We start from the raw sequence: 16254 nt of genomic DNA, 5'->3' as shown, positions 1-16254 counted from the left end.
AGGTCATCATCCACCTCAGTACTCAATTTGCACCACTTTATTTTGCCATTATTTCAGACTTACAGAAAAGTTGTGAAAGGTTTACATGTAGACACAGAGAGAGAGAGAGCAAAAGTGGAACAAAGATTCCTGGATTCCAGGCATCATTCAGATTCCCAATATAGTAACATTTTACTATATTGGCTTTATATTCTCTCTCTCTCTCTCTCTCTCTCTCTGTGTGTGTGTGTACTTACCATTGTGTTACAATTACCTCCAGTATTCAGTATAGTAACACACTATACAGGTTTGTAGACTAGAAGCAATAGGCTACACCGTCTAGGTTTATGTAAGTACATTCCATGATGTTCCCACAATGACAAAATCACCTAGTGACACATTTTTTTCAGAACATATCCCCATCAGTAAGTGACACATGACTGTACATATTCACATATACTTATATATATTTACATATATACATACATACTCTGAACTGTTTAGGGAGAAAAGGATATCATGTCTACAAGCTACTCTTAAAACAGTTCAGAAAAAAAGTCATGTATGTATATAGGTATATATATGTATATATACACATACACACACAGACACACACATGCATAGTTATAGTTACATAGTCATATATGTTACTCTCTATATATGTACACGTAGATAGATAGAAAGAAAGATAAAACCTTGTGGGTTCTTATTCCTCTGCCCCACAACCAAATGACTGAGAACTCTAAATTCTTCCCAGAATGCTCTTGTCTGCCTTCGTACACTCCCCAGGTGATCTCATCAGCCCCACTGACTTAAAAATTCCATCCAGGTAGTGGGGTTCATTCCAAGATGGCCAAATAGTAACAGCTCCGGTCTGCAGCTCCCAGCATGATTGACGCAGAAGATGGGTGATTTCTGCATTTCCAACTGAGGTACCTGGTTCATCTCATTGGTACTGGTTGGACAGTGGGTGCAGCCCATGGAGGGCGAGCCGAAGCAGGGCAGGGCATCGCCTCACCCAGGAAGTGCAAGGGGTCGGGGGATTTCCCTTTCCTAGCCAAGGGCAGCTGTGACAGTATGTACCAGGAAAATTGGGACACTGCCACCCACCTACTGAGCTTTTCCAACGGTCTTAGCAAATGCACACTAGGAGATTATATCCCATGCCTGGCTCAGCAGGTCCCATGCCCATGGAGCCTTGCTCACTGCTAGCACAGCAGTCCGAGATCGAACTGTGAGGCAGCAGCCTGGCTGGGGAAGGGGTGTCTGCCGTTGCTGAGTCTTGAGTAGGTAAACAAAGCAGCCAGGAAGCTCGAACTGGGTGGAGCCCACCACAGCTCAAGGAGGCCTGTCTGCCTCTGTAGATTCCAACTCTGGGGGCAGGGCAGAGCCGAACAAAAGGCAGCAGAAACTTCTGCAGACTTAAACATCCCTGTCTGACAGCTCTGAAGAGAGCAGTGGTTCTCCCAGCACGGTGTTTAAGCTCTGAGAACGGACAGACTGCCCCCTCAAGTGGGTCCCTGACCCCAATGTAGCCTAACTAGGAGACTCCTCCCAGTAGGGGTCAACTGACACCTCATACAGCCGGGTGCCCCTCTGAGACAAAGCTTCCAGAGGAAGGATCAGGCAGCAATATTTGCTGTTCTGCAATATTTGCTGTTCTGCAGCCTCAGCTGGTGATACCCAGGCAAACAGGGTCTGGAGTGGACCTCCAGCAAACTCCAACAGACCTGCAGCTGAGGGGCCTGACTGTTAGAAGGAAAACTAACAAACAGAAAGGACATCCACACCAAAACCCCATCTGTAGGTCACCATAATCAAAGACCAAAGGTAGATAAAACCACAAAGATAGGGAGAAACCAGAGCAGAAAAGCTGAACATTTTAAAAACCAGAGCACCTCTTCTCCTCTAAAGGATCACAGCTCCTCGCCAGCAACGGAACAAAGCTGGATGGAGAATGACTTTGACGAGTTGATAGAAGTAGGCTTCAGAAGGTCGGTAATAACGAACTTCTCCAAGCTAAAGGAGGATGTTCGAACCCATTGCAAGGAAGCTAAAAACCTTGAAAAAACATTAGACGAATGGCTAACTAGAATAAACAGTGCAGAGAAGAACTTAAATGACCTGATGGAGCTCAAAACCGTGGCATGAGAACTACATGATGCATGCAGAAGCTTCAATAGCTGATTCGATCAAGTGGAAGAAAGGGTATCAGTGATTGAAGATCAAATGAATGAAATGAAGCGAGAAGAGAAGTTTAGAGAAAAAAGAGTAAAAAGAAACGAACAAAGCCTCCAAGAAATATGGGACTATGTGAAAAAAATATATCTATGTTTGATTGGTGTACCTGAAAGTGATGCGGAGAATGGAACCAAGCTGGAAAACACTCTCCAGGATATTATCCAGGAGAACTTCCCCAACCTAGCAAGGCAGGCCAACATTCAAGTTCAGGAAATACAGAGAACACCACAAAGATATTCCTCAAGAAGAGCAACCCTGAGACACATAATCATCAGATTCACCAAGGTTGAAATGAAGGAAAAAATGTTAAGGGCAGCCAGAGAGAAAGGTCGGGTTACCCACAAAGGGAAGCCCATCAGAATAACAGCGGATCTCTCGGCAGAAACTCTACAAGCCAGAAGAGAGTGGGGGCCAATATTCAACATTCTTAAAGAAAAGAATTTTCAACCCAGAATTTCATATCCAGCCAAGCTAAGCTTCATAAGTGAAGGAGAAATAAAATCCTTTATAAACAAACAAATGCTGAGAAATTTTGTCACCACCAGGCCTGCCTTACAAGAGCTCCTGAAGGAAGCACTAAACGTGGAAAGGAACAACCGGTACCAGCCACTGCAAAAATATGCCAAATTGTAAAGACCATTGATGCTAGGAAGAAACTGCATCAACTAATGGGCAAAATAACCAGCTAACATCATAATGACAGGATCAAATTCACACATAACAATATTAACCTTAAATGTAAATGGGTTAAATGCCCCAATTAAAAGACACAGATTGGCAAATTGGATAAAGAGTTAAGACCCATCAGTGTGCTGTATTCAGGAGACCCATCTCAAATGCAGAGACAAACATAGGCTCAAAATAAAGGATGGAGGAAGATCTACCAAGTAAACGGAAGGCAAAAAAAAAAAAAAAAAAAGCAGGGGTTGCAATCCTAGTCTCTGATAAAACAGACTTTAAACCAACAAAGATCAAAAGAGACAAAGAAGGCCATTACATAATGGTAAAGGGATCAATTCAACAAGAAAAGCTAACTATCCTAAATATATATGCACCCAATACAGGAGCACCCAGATTCATAAAGCAAGTCCTTCGAGACCTACAGAGAGACTTAGACTCCCACACAATAATAATGGGAGACTTTAACACCCCACTGTCAGTATTAGACAGATCAACAAGACAGAAGGTTAACAAGGATATCCAGGAGTTGCACTCAACTCTGCACCAAGCAGACCTAATAGACATCTACAGAACTCTCCACCCCAAAACAACAGAATATACATTCTTCTCAGCACCGCATTGCACTTATTCCAAAATTGACCACATAGTTGGAAGTAAAGCAATCCTCAGCAAATGTAAAAGAACGGAAATCACAACAAACTGTCTCTCAGACCACACTGCAATCAAATTAGAACTCAGGATTAAGAAACTCACTCAAAACCACAGAACTACATGGAAACTGAACAACCTGCTCCTGAATAGTCATTATGTACTGGGTACATAATGAAATGAAGGCAGAAATAAAGATGTTCTTTGAAACCAGTGAGAACAAAGACACAACATACCAGAATCTCTGGGATACATTTAAAGCAGTGTGTAGAGGGAAATTTATAGCACTAAATGCCCACAAGAGAAAGCAGGAAAGATCTAAAATTGACACCCTAACTTCACAATTTAAAGAACTAGAGAAGCAAGAGCAAACACATTCAAAAGCTAGCAGAAGGCAAGAAATAACTAAGGATCAGAGCAGAACTGAAGGAGATAGAGACACAAAAAACCCTTCAAAAAAATCAATGAATCCAGGAGCTGGTTTTTTGAAAAGATCAACAAAATTGATAAACCGCTAGCAAGACTAATAAAGAAGAAAAGAGAGAATAATCAAATAGATGCAATAAAAAATGATAAAGGGGATATCACCACTGATCCCACAGAAATACAAACTACCATCAGAGAATACTGTAAACATCTCTATGCAAGTAAACTAGAAAATCTAGAACAAATGGATAAATTCCTAGACACACACACCCTCCCAAGACTAAACCAGGAAGAAGTTGAATCCCTGAATAGACCAATAACTGGCTCTGAAATTAAGGCAATAATTAATAGCCTACCAACCAAAAAAAGTCCAGCACCAGACAGATTCACAGCCTAATTCTACCAGAGGTACAAAGAGGAGCTGGTACCATTCCTTCTGAAACTATTCCAATTAATAGAAAAAGAGGGAATCCTCCCTAACTCATTTTATGAGGCCAGCATCATCCTGATACCAAAGCCTGGCAGAGACACAATAAAAAAAGAGAATTTTAGACCAATATCCCTGATGACATTGATGGGAAAATCCTCAATAAAATACTGGCAAACCGAATCCAGCAGCACATCAAAAAACTTATCCACCAAGATGAAGTTGGCTTCATCCCTGGGATACAAGGCTGGTTCAACATACGCAAATCAATAAATGTAATCCATCACATAAACAGAACCAACAACAAAAACCACATGATTATCTCAATAGATGCAGAAGAGGCCTTCGACACATGAAAAAATGCTCATCATCACTGGTCATCAGAGAAATGCAAATCAAAATCACAATGAGATAGCATCTCACACCAGTTAGAATGGCGATCATTAAAAAGTCAGGAAACAACAGGTGCTGGAGGGGATGTGGAGAAATAGGAACACTTTTACACTGTTGGTGGGAGTATAAACTAGTTCAACCATTGTGGAAGACAGTGTGGGGATTCCTCAAGGATCTAGAACTAGAAATACGATTTGACCCAGCCATCCCATTACTGGGTATATACCCAAAGGATTCTAAATCATGCTGCTATGAAGACACATGCACACGTATGTTTAATGCAGCACTATTCACAATAGCAAAGGCTTGGAACCAACCCCAAATGTCCATCAATGATAGACTGGATTAAGAAAATGTGGCACATATACACCATGGAATACTATGCATCCATAAAAAAGGATGACTTCATGTCCTTTGTGGGGACATGGATGAAGCTGGAAACCATCATTCTGAGCAAACTATCACAAGGACAGAAAACCAAACACCGCATGTTCTCACTTATAGGTGGGAATTGAACAGTGAGAACACTTGGGCACAGGGTGGGGAACGTCACACACCGGGGCCTGTTGTGGAGTTGGGGGCAGGGGGAGGGATAGCATTAGGAGAAATACCTAATGTAAATGATGAGTTAATGGGTGCAGCAAACCAACATGGCACATGTATACCTATGTAACAAACCTGCATGTTGTGCACATGCACCCTAGAACTTAAAGTATAATTTAAAAAAATAATAATTAAAGAAAAAAAGATAGAAGTCTTAGGGGTTTTTGAATCTTGTTCTTAGAACTTAAAAACGTTCAAGATATTATTAAATCTCCTCAGAGATGCCAAGGCAAGCTTTTAAAAACATAAATCATGTCATGTCACTGCACTATTTAAAATTCTCCAGTGGGCCAGGTGCAGTAGATCATGCCTATAATCCCAGCACTTTGGGAGGGCGAGGCAGGAGGATCACTTGAGTCCAAGAGTTCAAAACCAGCCTGGGCAACATAGTGAGACCTTGTCTCTACAAAAAAAAAAAAAAAAAATTAGCCTTGCATGGTGGCTCATGCCTGTTGTTCCAGCTACTCAGGAGTCTGAGGTGGGAGGATCACTTCAGCCCAGGAGGTGGAGGCTGCAGTGAGCCGTGATCTCACCACTACATTCAGCCTGGGTGACAGAGTAAGCCTGTGTCTCAAAAACATATATATATAAAATAAAATGGCCAGGCACGGTGGCTCATGCCTGTAATCCCAGTACTTTGGGAGGCTGAGGCAGGTGGATCACGAAGTCAGGAGATCAAGAGCATCCTGGCTAACAAGGTGAAACCCTGTCTTTACTAAAAAATACAAAAAATTAGCTGGCACCTGTAGTCCCAGCTACTTGGGAGGCTGAGGCAGGAGAATCGCTTGAACCTGGGAGATGGAAGTTGCAGTGAGCTGAGATCGTGCCACTGCACTCCAGCCTGGGCAACAGAGCGAGACTCCATCTCTAAAAAGAAAAAAAATCCTCCAGTAGCTTCTGATTGCACTTGGAATAATATTGAAACTAGGCTGGGTGTGATAGCTCACTCCTGTAATAATGGCACTTTGGGAGGTAGTGGGGGAGGACTGCTTGAGGCCAAGAGTCCCAGACTAGTCTAGGCAACATAGTGAGACCCCCATCTCTACAAAAAATTTTTAAAAAATAAAGAATAAAGTCTAAACTCCCTTCCCTGGCCCCTGCCTACCTCTCTTTTCCTACCCGCTTTCCCCCAGCTTACTAGACTTCAATCATACTGACCTTCATGTGGGTCCAGGATCAGCCAAATTATTCTTATCTCAGGCCTTTTGGCTTTGCAATTCCTTTGCCTAGATCGCTTGTCCCCTAAAAATTCCGACTCTTATTCTTCAAGTGGCTGACATTTGTTCTTCAAGTCTTAGCTCAAAGGTACTTTCTCAGAGGCCTTTCCTGATCACTCCAAGTTACCTACCATCTAGCATACTTTACCGATTTGCCGTGCTTCATAGCACCTATCTGTATCTGAAATTATATCATTTGTTAACTTGGTTGATGTTTTTTCTCCCAGTATAAGTTCTATGAGAACTGGGACTCTGATTTACTTACCCCAGCATCCCTGTCATATGTGCTAAAGGACTGATTGATGCATGTGCATCATTTTTATTGCCCTTTTTTTTTTTTTAGATGGAGTCTTGCTCTGTTGCCCAGGCTGGAGTGCAGTGGCACCATCTTGGCTCACTGCAACCTCCACCCCTGGGATTCAAGCGATCCTCCTGGCTCAGCCTCCCGAGTAGCTGGGACTACAGGCATACACCACCACACCTGGCTAATTTTTGAATTTTTAGTACAGACAGGGTTTTACCATGTTGGCCAGGATGGTCTCGAACTTCTGACCTCAGGTGATCCGCCCACCTTGGCCTCCCAAAGTGTTGGGATTACAGGCGTGAGCCACCATGCCCAGCCATCATTTTTACATATGTATGTACATACCATCAGTAAGTTCTTTGAAGGTAGGTTTCATATATTTTTCATCATCTTTTTACCTTGTATATAATAGGAACTTAAATATCTGTGGAAGGAGTAAGTTAATGCACATCTTGGTTTCTCCAAAATATAATAAAAAGCAGTATCTTTTTGGCTGATTAAAAAACATCCTTCCTCCGTTAATCATTTCCAACAAACATCAAAAACATCATTTACACACATGTAAAATCACAGTGTTCCCCAGGGTTTTTGTGCTGTTCTATTTTCATTGAGGTAAAAAGGCAGAGGCGTTTCACAAAGCATTCTTTTATTTGGCTTCTACTTAATGCTTTTCATTCTCCTGAATATAGACATGCTGCAAAACATTCCATTCTCTTGATATAGACATCCTGAAAGCATTCAAACTTTGCTGAAATTTTTTTTAAAGCCAAGGAAAAACCAATTCTACCAACTATTTCCTAGATTTCTTTTTTTTTTCCTCCTCTTTTATGAATCAAGAAACAATGTTCACAGTTTGCCCTGAGGCTTCTGGTAATGCTTATCAGAATCTGAGGTATTGCAACTAGAGTTGCTCTGTTCTTTTATAATGGTAGGCTGCAGAAGCTTCCCTCCCCATTTTTTAAGTTTCTCATCTGAAACTTACAAGTAAGTAAATATAATGTTCTAATTCTTTTTGTGTTAATAATATAAAAACCTCTTTTTAAGAAATTAAACTTTTTTTTTTCAGTTGCAAGCATGATATGCTCTCAAAAAACTGAACTTCTGCTATAGAAAGTGAAGTATTACAGACCGGGCATGGTGGCTGACACCTTTAATCCCAGCACTTTGAGAGGCTACAGAGGGAGGATTGCTTGAGGCCAGGAATTTGAGACCAGCCTGGGCAACAAAGCAAGACCCCATTTCTATAAAAAGTGCCTGAGGTCCCAGCTACTTGGAAGGCCAGGGTGGGAGGATCGCTTGAGCCCAGGAGTTATGATCGCGCCACTGCACTCCAGCCTGGACGACAGAGTGAGACCCTGTCTCTGGAAAAAACAAAAAACAAAAAAAAACAAAGTGAAATAATGTACTTTTCTTCCAGTAGCAACACTTTCTGGCAGCCTTGTCCATGCTTTACCATCTCTCTCTTCCTCTTTCTTGGTCTTTACTAGCCTCTATCCCCTATCAAGGTAAATGATCAAACTTCTCCTGAGTCTTTAACAAGCAGGATGTTGATCTTTTTTTCAAAAAAGAAAATGATCTTCTTTTATTACACAGATGGTTTAACTTACTTTTTTTAATACCAAAACTCCATCAACTTATGAATAGTAAATAAACATTTGTCAACATCTGTTCTACTATGTAAGAAGAATATACAGATTAACATGAGTAGTTAAACAAGTTACTGACAAAATAAAAAAATACTGGCTCACATCTGTAATCCCAGCATTTTGGGAGGCGGAGGCAGGCAGATTGCTTGAGTCCAGGAGTTCAAAACCAGCCTGGCAACATGGCAAAACCCCATCTCTACAAAAAAATACAAAAAATTCGCCTGGCCTGGTGGCACATGCCTGTAGTCCCAGCTACTTGGGAGGCTGAGGCTTAGGTAAGAGGATTACCTGAGCCTGGGAGGTTGAAGCTCCAGTGAACCATGATCATGCCATTGCACTCCAACCTGGGCAACAGAGTGAGACCCTGTCCCAAAACAAAAAATGAAATAAAATAAATACGTTCTTTACCTATAACATAACAATCCTGCTACAAATAAAATAACAATATTTCTATCAAAACACCTATTTTTCTATTATTTTAAATCTGAAATTAAATGGAAATCATCCTTACAGATATTCATTAATCAAAATGATCCACAATACAATGCTTCTAGAATTCATAAAGATGACCATAAAAGGAAAGTGAGTATATCTCAGTAAGACAACTGCAATGGCATTTTTGGTTATTATTGAAAAATTTAAGCTTAATAAAACTTTAAAAAGGGTGAAGGACATCCTTAAAGATAAATATAAATTATTAAAATCAGTTTTAATGGCGAGGCGTGGTGGCTCACGCCTATAATCCTAGCACTTTGTGAGGCCAAGGTGGGTGCATCACCTGAGGTCAGGAGTTCGAGACCAGCCTGGCCAACATGGTAAAACCCTGTCTCTACTAAAAATACAAAATTAGCCAGGTGTGGTGGCGCATGCCTGTAATCCCAGCTACTTGGGAGGCTGAGGCAGGAGAATCCCTTGAACCCAGGAGGCAGAGGTTGCAGTGAGCCAAGATCGCGCCACTGTACTCCAGCCTGAGCAAAAAAAAGAGTGAAACTCCATCTCAAAAGGAAAAATAAATAAATAAAAATAAAAACAAAAGCAGTTTTAACAAATTCCTAACTTGATTTTGAAATCAGTGCCCTAAAAATGGAGCAGTAACATAATTAAGTCGATCATCTTGTCTCAATATTAATGGTTAATGTAGAAACAGGTATAAAGGAAAGTTTCTCAGAAAGATGAGATTGTTCATTGTTCTTGTGGATGTGTAAAAACAATGCTGACTCAAAAGCAGCCAACTGGACAGCTGCAGTTGCTGAACCCAATGGAAACACTAAGCAGGCATAGCACGAATCAGTAATTAACAAAGCGGATGCAGAAAGCTTGATGAGGATGAATAATTGCATAGATGGGAATAGTAAAAGGAGCTGGTAACAGTACAAGTTTTATAAGAAATTAGATAAACTCTTTGTATTCATGAATTTGTTAGCAAGAGTGCTTCAATAATACACAGAGATATATTTTTTAAATGTTTTGATTACATTATAAATACCTTTATATAGTACTTATCACTAAAGATATTTAAAAATGATCCACAAGAAAATATTGGTAGGGTGAACATAAAAATAATTATAAAAGTAAAGAATGATATAATATTCCAGGTAGGCTAACTACAGAGGCATCAAATTTGTTTATTTTTGGAATTCTTAATTGTAGTGAAGTGTTGAAATTAGAATGCACATCATTTTCTAATTTTTATATGTATGTATACATGTACATATATATACACACATATATGTATTTTATAGAAAATCTTCCCTGCTAGTCAGGACTTTCCTTGAGGATAGGTATTATCTTTTGCTATGTACTCCAAAAACACCAAGCCCAGTGTCTTCTATATAAATAAATACCTGTGGAATGAGGATGATAATATGTATCTTGGTTACTTAAAATATAATGAAAATAGGCAATATGATTAAACATACTTTAGTAAAAGCACTGAACATATGACTTGGTAACATCTTTTAGGAGGCTTTCTTTTTTGAGAAATAGCTCTTAAACTGCAGTGACTGTGACTTTAAAAACTAGAAATTTGTAGAGGTAATAGATGCATTTATAGCAAACTTGGAAAACAGCTTTCAGAATTCTGGGTATATAAGGAAGCCAACAGCATGGTTCATTTAGAGCCTTTTTCCTTAGGACATATGTTGCAAGAATTACTACTCTTACAAATGCAGCAGATTCATTGCTCATTACTATAGCAAGTGTTTTAACTCAAAGCAGATTTGTTCTTCATCTATTGGTCCATTTGATATAATTCTATATTATTTTAGTTATCATTGAAAATGCACGCACTTTCTGTTGTCTACTTATTCATTAATTCACAAATATTTATTAAGGACCTACTACGTGCCAGCCACTCTTCTTGGTGTGGGAATATAGGAGTGAAAAAACAAAAATCACTGCACTTGTGGAAATTGTATTCTAGGGATGGAGACGGACAACAGTCATGATAAATCAATAAAATATATAATAGATAATGTTAAGTGCTAAGTAAAAAAAATAAAGCAGAGAAGGGCTACAGGAAATATGAAGGAGTAGAATTTTAAATAGAGTGGCCAGGGAAGGGCTCACGAAGAGGTGACATTTGGATTAAGTCCTGAGGAAGTAAGGGAGCTAGTCCTGCGGATATCTGAGGGAAGAACATTCCACGCAGGGAGGATTCCAAGTTGCAAAGGCCTTCAGGTGAAATAGTGCCTGGAATTGAGGAATATCAAGGAGGCCAGTGTGTCCATTGGGGAGGAAGTAGTTGGGGATGAGATCAAAGAGGTGACAGGAGGCTAGGTCATAAAGGACTTCACAGGAAAGGAAGCCACTGAAGATTTTGAACAGAGTGACATGATCTGATTTTTTCACAGGTTCACTCTGGCCAATGAGTTTTGAGAACAGTGTGAAAGAGGGTAGGGTGGGAATAGAGAGACTGTCTAGAAGACTGCCATAATCCAGACAAGAGGTGGTGGTGGCTTGAACCAGAGTGGTAGCAAGTGGCTAGATTCTGGATGTATTTCGAAAACAGTAGTCACAGGATTTGAAGACAGAATATGAAGTGAGGTTATCCAGTTTTTGTGATATAGTTACATTTCCATTGTTCTCTCCTAAGTGATGAAAAAGACACAATTTCTCACAAGTTGCCTGTCATTCTCAGGGTTTGACGGTCCTGATATTCAACTTTCTTTTGTTCCTGAGTTTGAAAACACACCCCAATTATTTCCATGTCTTAGCCTTGAGGATGAAGAGAAAATTTAACTGTCTGAAGACTGACAGTTGCCAGCACTGTCTCAGCTCCTCCTAAACTGTAAGCTCTGCTAGGCTTATTTCATTTCCCTTGATATCCTCAAAGCCTGACTCAGAACCTTGCACACGTTAGGGTCTCAAAAAATGTTTGTCGAATGTTTTAGTCTACATTTCCCATTCCCACTGTACTTTTTTTTTTTTAGTCTCATTTTGTCACCCAGGCTGGAGTGCAGTGGCGCGATCATGGCTCACTACATTCTCACCTCTCGGACTCAAGCAATCCTCCCACCTCGGCCTCCCGAGTAGCTGGGACTACAGAAGTGCGCCACCACGATTTGTTCACTTTTTGTGTTTTTAGTAGAGATGGGTTTTCGCCATGTGGCCCAGGCTGGTCTCCAACTCCTGGCCTCAAGCGATCCACCCGCCTTGGTCTCCCAAAGCGCGAGGATTACAGGCATGAGCCACCGTGGCCCGCCTCCCATGGTTATCGTAAAAGATTAAATTTTCATACTTGCTAATGTGAAAATGAATAATAAACTGAAAATAACATTTAGCCCCTATCAATTGCAGAATCACAAGCTAAAATGTGAATTTCAGCATTAAGGATAGTATGCTGAGGTACTGTCAAGTGGTCATTGAGCCTCCTGCACTTTCACTCTTACTAGCTCAACCTAAACGTGTTTTAGCTTCCCCGCACCTCGTAAGGGGAAGGACGGGTAGACTGGCTTTGCTATTTGCAGCTAGGGCCGAGTGTCACAGCGCACCATGGAGTTAAGTCACCTTTGAACGGGTACAAACGTCTCTGAAAGATCAGTCAATATGCGTTATCCCACTGGCTGGAGACCCCAGCCGCTCGCGGGCACAGCCACAAACCCCGGAGGCACTGGCCCGCGCTATGCACGCCGGGAGTTGTAGTTCCTCCCACTCTCTCTCGCCTCCCGCCGGCCTTCGTCGCACTAGCGCCCCCAGCGGCGCGGAGGCTCCGTGAAGCGCAGCGCGCGCGGACCCCGGGGGCAGTTTCCTAGCAACCGGCGGAGCGGCTACGTCACGGTGGCAGGTTCTAAACGCTGCTGGGCACCGTAAGGCCGCCGTGTGTACCTTCCAGCAGCTACGGGCTGGTGGAAGCGCTGCTCACAGTCAGTGTCGGTACGTCTTCGTCCGCCCTTACCCTCCTTATCCTGCTCCAGGTAGCGGAGAGCGGCCTCCCGCCGCGCCCCAGCCACCGAGGCCCGGGTCAGAGGCTAGAGGCCGCCCGCCCCTGCGCGGCCCTTTCCCCTGAGCCCGCGGAGCCCGCCGCCCCGGGCCTCGGGGCGACGATGCTGGAGTCCATTCGCGTGACGGGTGAGTGCCGGGAAGGGCTGGCTGCGGCGGGGGTGCGGGGCGGACCGGGGTCCCGCCGCCCGGGGCTCAGGTAATGGTAGCCACCGGCTGGGCGCGCCGCTCGGGACTCCACCCTGCGCCCCTACCCCTTCGGGGCGCGCAGGAGGCGCTCGCGAAAAACCTGTGGAGGGAAGAGAGAAATCGGCCCCTTATCCTTTCGTCACTTATTATCAGTAAGTACCTGCTGTGGAATCTCGTGGAAAAGATTGTAATATTAGACCGGTTGCTGGTCTTACAAAGGTACAATCCAAAGATTGTTAAATCCTATTTCAAAACACGCTAGGTGTGTGATTAAGCTTCATAATTTTCTAGAATGTTCAGAAAAAATAAGCTAAGCGAAAGAACACATCTGTATATTTCATTATTTATACTGTGTATATTTGTGTGTGTATGCTTTTATTCTTAAACAGTGAGAACGTTTTGAGTTGATATTATTAATAGGCCATTTTACAGTACGGATTATACCAAGTGTAAAACATGGGTCTTTAAACAGACCCCAGGTCAGAAAGTCTGAAGGTTTACCTGCATTTTTAAAAATTCAGTTCAATCTCTGGGAGCACAGAACTTGACTCTTATTATTTATAAATCGCTATGCGTGTTAGCCATTAAAAAAAACCTTACATAATATTAGACAATTTTCTAGGCCATTTTCCCAGCATTTGATTCTGTACGCAAACATTTCTGCAAGCAGGGTTTTGGCAGTTCAGAATTATGACGAAGAACAACGGAGTAAAGGGAAATACTCCTCAAACTAGTGCCAAAATAAAGCTGGAATTTTAAATTTTAAAGCAATGCAGTACCTACCAGACTATTTTTCTGTGAGCATTCTAACTGAAAAGCCAAACCTCTTTCCAGTGAAAATATTTATGATTTTAATTTTATACTGTTCTATTTCACGTTCAGTGTTATACGGAGTTGATTTGTGCAGTCATGACATTGCCACGATGTATATCATTTATGTTGACAGGAAGCATAGTTCCAGGATGTGAGATCGAAAAGGCAACTTTAATTGGCATTAGAATTTTTAAAAATGTGATTTGATGTAGATGCTACTTTCATCTTAAAACACAATTAAAATGTCAAAAGTTACTTAAAAGTACCATACCTCCTAAATATGGAGCAAGGTTTCTCAACCTCCGCACCATTAACTTTGTTGTTGTTGTTGTTTTTGAGACGGATTCTCGCTCTGTCGCCCAGGGTGGAGTGCAGTGGCGCTGTCTCTGCTCACTGCAATCTCCACCTCCCGGGTTCAAGCGATTCTCCTGCCTCAGCCTCCGAGTAGCTGGGATTACAGACGCATGCTACCACGCCCGCTGGATTTTTGTATTTTTAATAGAGACAGGGTTTCACCATGTTGGCCAGGCTGGTCTGGAACTCCTGACCTCAGGTGATCCTCACACCTCGGCCTCCCGAAGTGCTGGGATTATAGGCATGAACCACTGTGCCCAGCCTAGCACTGTTAACTTTGGACAAGATAGTTCTTCCTTGTGGGATGCTCTTCTCTGCCCCGCCCCCATAATTGTGACAACTAAAAATCACAATTGGGCAGGGGTGTGGGGTAGGGCAACATCTCCTTCTCCATGAGAATCAATGCCTTGAAGAAAAATATAGACTCTGTCACAGTGCACATTATTTGATTGAGAAATCACATAGATTAAAATTATTTTCCCAAACCATAACAATCATTGTAGAGATACAAATAAATTAATATTAGTATTAGAAAGTAGATACTCTGGTCAATTAGTCATGCAGAGTGATCTCTTGATATGTCAACATGTTGAGTTAGAAGTTTGAGAAGAGATACTTTAGAAAGTAGTAGACCCACTCCTCTTGTCTCATTTCCCTTCCTATAATTTAGTGGCGGTACATTTATGAATCCAACCCTGTATGTTTGCAAACCCTGAGGTAGACAATTTGGCAGTGAATTTCTATAGTACAATACAGTTCAAATAGCCATTTGAGACCATGCAAGCCTCTAATTTACAATTCCTTTAAAAATAACTGGGTCATTTTTCAGACTACTTTCTCTCTTAAATATACTTAACTACTTGAAATAATTCTAGAGCCCTGTGCCCAGCATTTCACTGCGATATCAGAAAAACCCAGTTTGGACAGCCAGAAACTTCATGTAGAGAGTTAAGCTGAAAACATGCCCTCCTCTCCCCTGGTCATTCCCTCACGATTCATTGATATCTAAGATGGCCATGTTCTTCTTTCTGGTTAGCAGAACTTGATTGTGGTAAGAGTACTGATGGAAATGTGTTCATTTTTTTTTCAGCTCTAAAAGTCGTTACAAATATAGAACAGACTCAATTTATATTTCAGGAATGAAGCAATTACTTGTTTCTGAAATCACTTCCTATATAATATCTTACCCACTTTTGACTTATTAGTATATGCTATCTATGCTGTTTAAAAATGGAATCAAATCAGAAAAGGTTTTTTTGACTTCTCATGGCCTTTTAAAGAAGAAGGTTCTGAAGCTGGGTGCAGTGGCTCACACTTGTAATCCCAGCAGTTTGTGAGGCAGAGAGCAGGAGGATTACCTGAGCTCAGGAGTTCAAGACCAGCCTGGGCAACACGGCAAAACCTTATCTCTACAAAAAATTAAAAAATTAGCCGGGCATGATGGCCTGCGCCTGTAGTCCCAGCTACTTGGAAGGCTGAGGCAGGAGTATCACTTGAGTGCCCAGGCGGCAGAGGTTGCAGTGAGTCAGGATTGCCACTGCACTCCAGCCTTGGCCACAGAGTGAGACCCTGTCACAAAAAAAAAAAAAAAGAAGATTCTACTTTAGCTTCCGGGATTAAAAAAAAAAAAGGGTTTATTATACCAAAGCCACTAAAATCTTGATTCTAAAATATAGATTAATTACCTTATTAACATGAAATTTGCCTTGGAATTCAAATTTAATGATTCAGAATATTTCCCTATGTACATTTTTCCATGCGGTGTTTCTATAGGAGCTGAATATAATATTTAATGTGATACTAATAATAGTTAACAAAGGCTGCTTACCTATAGTCCAGCACTGTTCTCAGCACTTCACACATATTAACTTTTAAAATCCTTACAATAATACT

General features: G+C 41.5%; 1 protein-coding gene across 9 annotated transcripts in view; it reads left to right on the top strand.

Annotated features, from left to right (window-relative positions):
* Positions 1 to 16254, top strand: part of MATCAP2 (microtubule associated tyrosine carboxypeptidase 2) — a 65828-nt gene that overhangs the window by 9965 nt on the left and 39609 nt on the right. The window contains exon 1 of one of the 9 annotated variants that reach the window (XM_004045310.4): positions 12747 to 13134. The exons of 2 other annotated variants lie outside the window; for them this stretch is intronic. In XM_004045310.4, the coding sequence (XP_004045358.1) occupies positions 13110 to 13134 (25 nt within the window). In that variant the 5' untranslated portion in view covers positions 12747 to 13109. Of the gene's footprint in view, positions 1 to 12746; positions 13347 to 16254 lie in introns of those variants that run through there. 6 more of the 9 variants (XM_055347619.1, XM_055347618.1, XM_063708466.1 and 3 more) reach the window with 6 other exon arrangements.

The sequence above is a fragment of the Gorilla gorilla genome, chromosome 6 (assembly GCF_029281585.2).
Source record: "Gorilla gorilla gorilla isolate KB3781 chromosome 6, NHGRI_mGorGor1-v2.1_pri, whole genome shotgun sequence".
Classification (NCBI taxonomy): Eukaryota; Metazoa; Chordata; class Mammalia; order Primates; family Hominidae; genus Gorilla; species Gorilla gorilla.
Note: the sequence above shows the minus strand (reverse complement) of the source record. Positions and strands in the feature narration are given on the sequence as shown.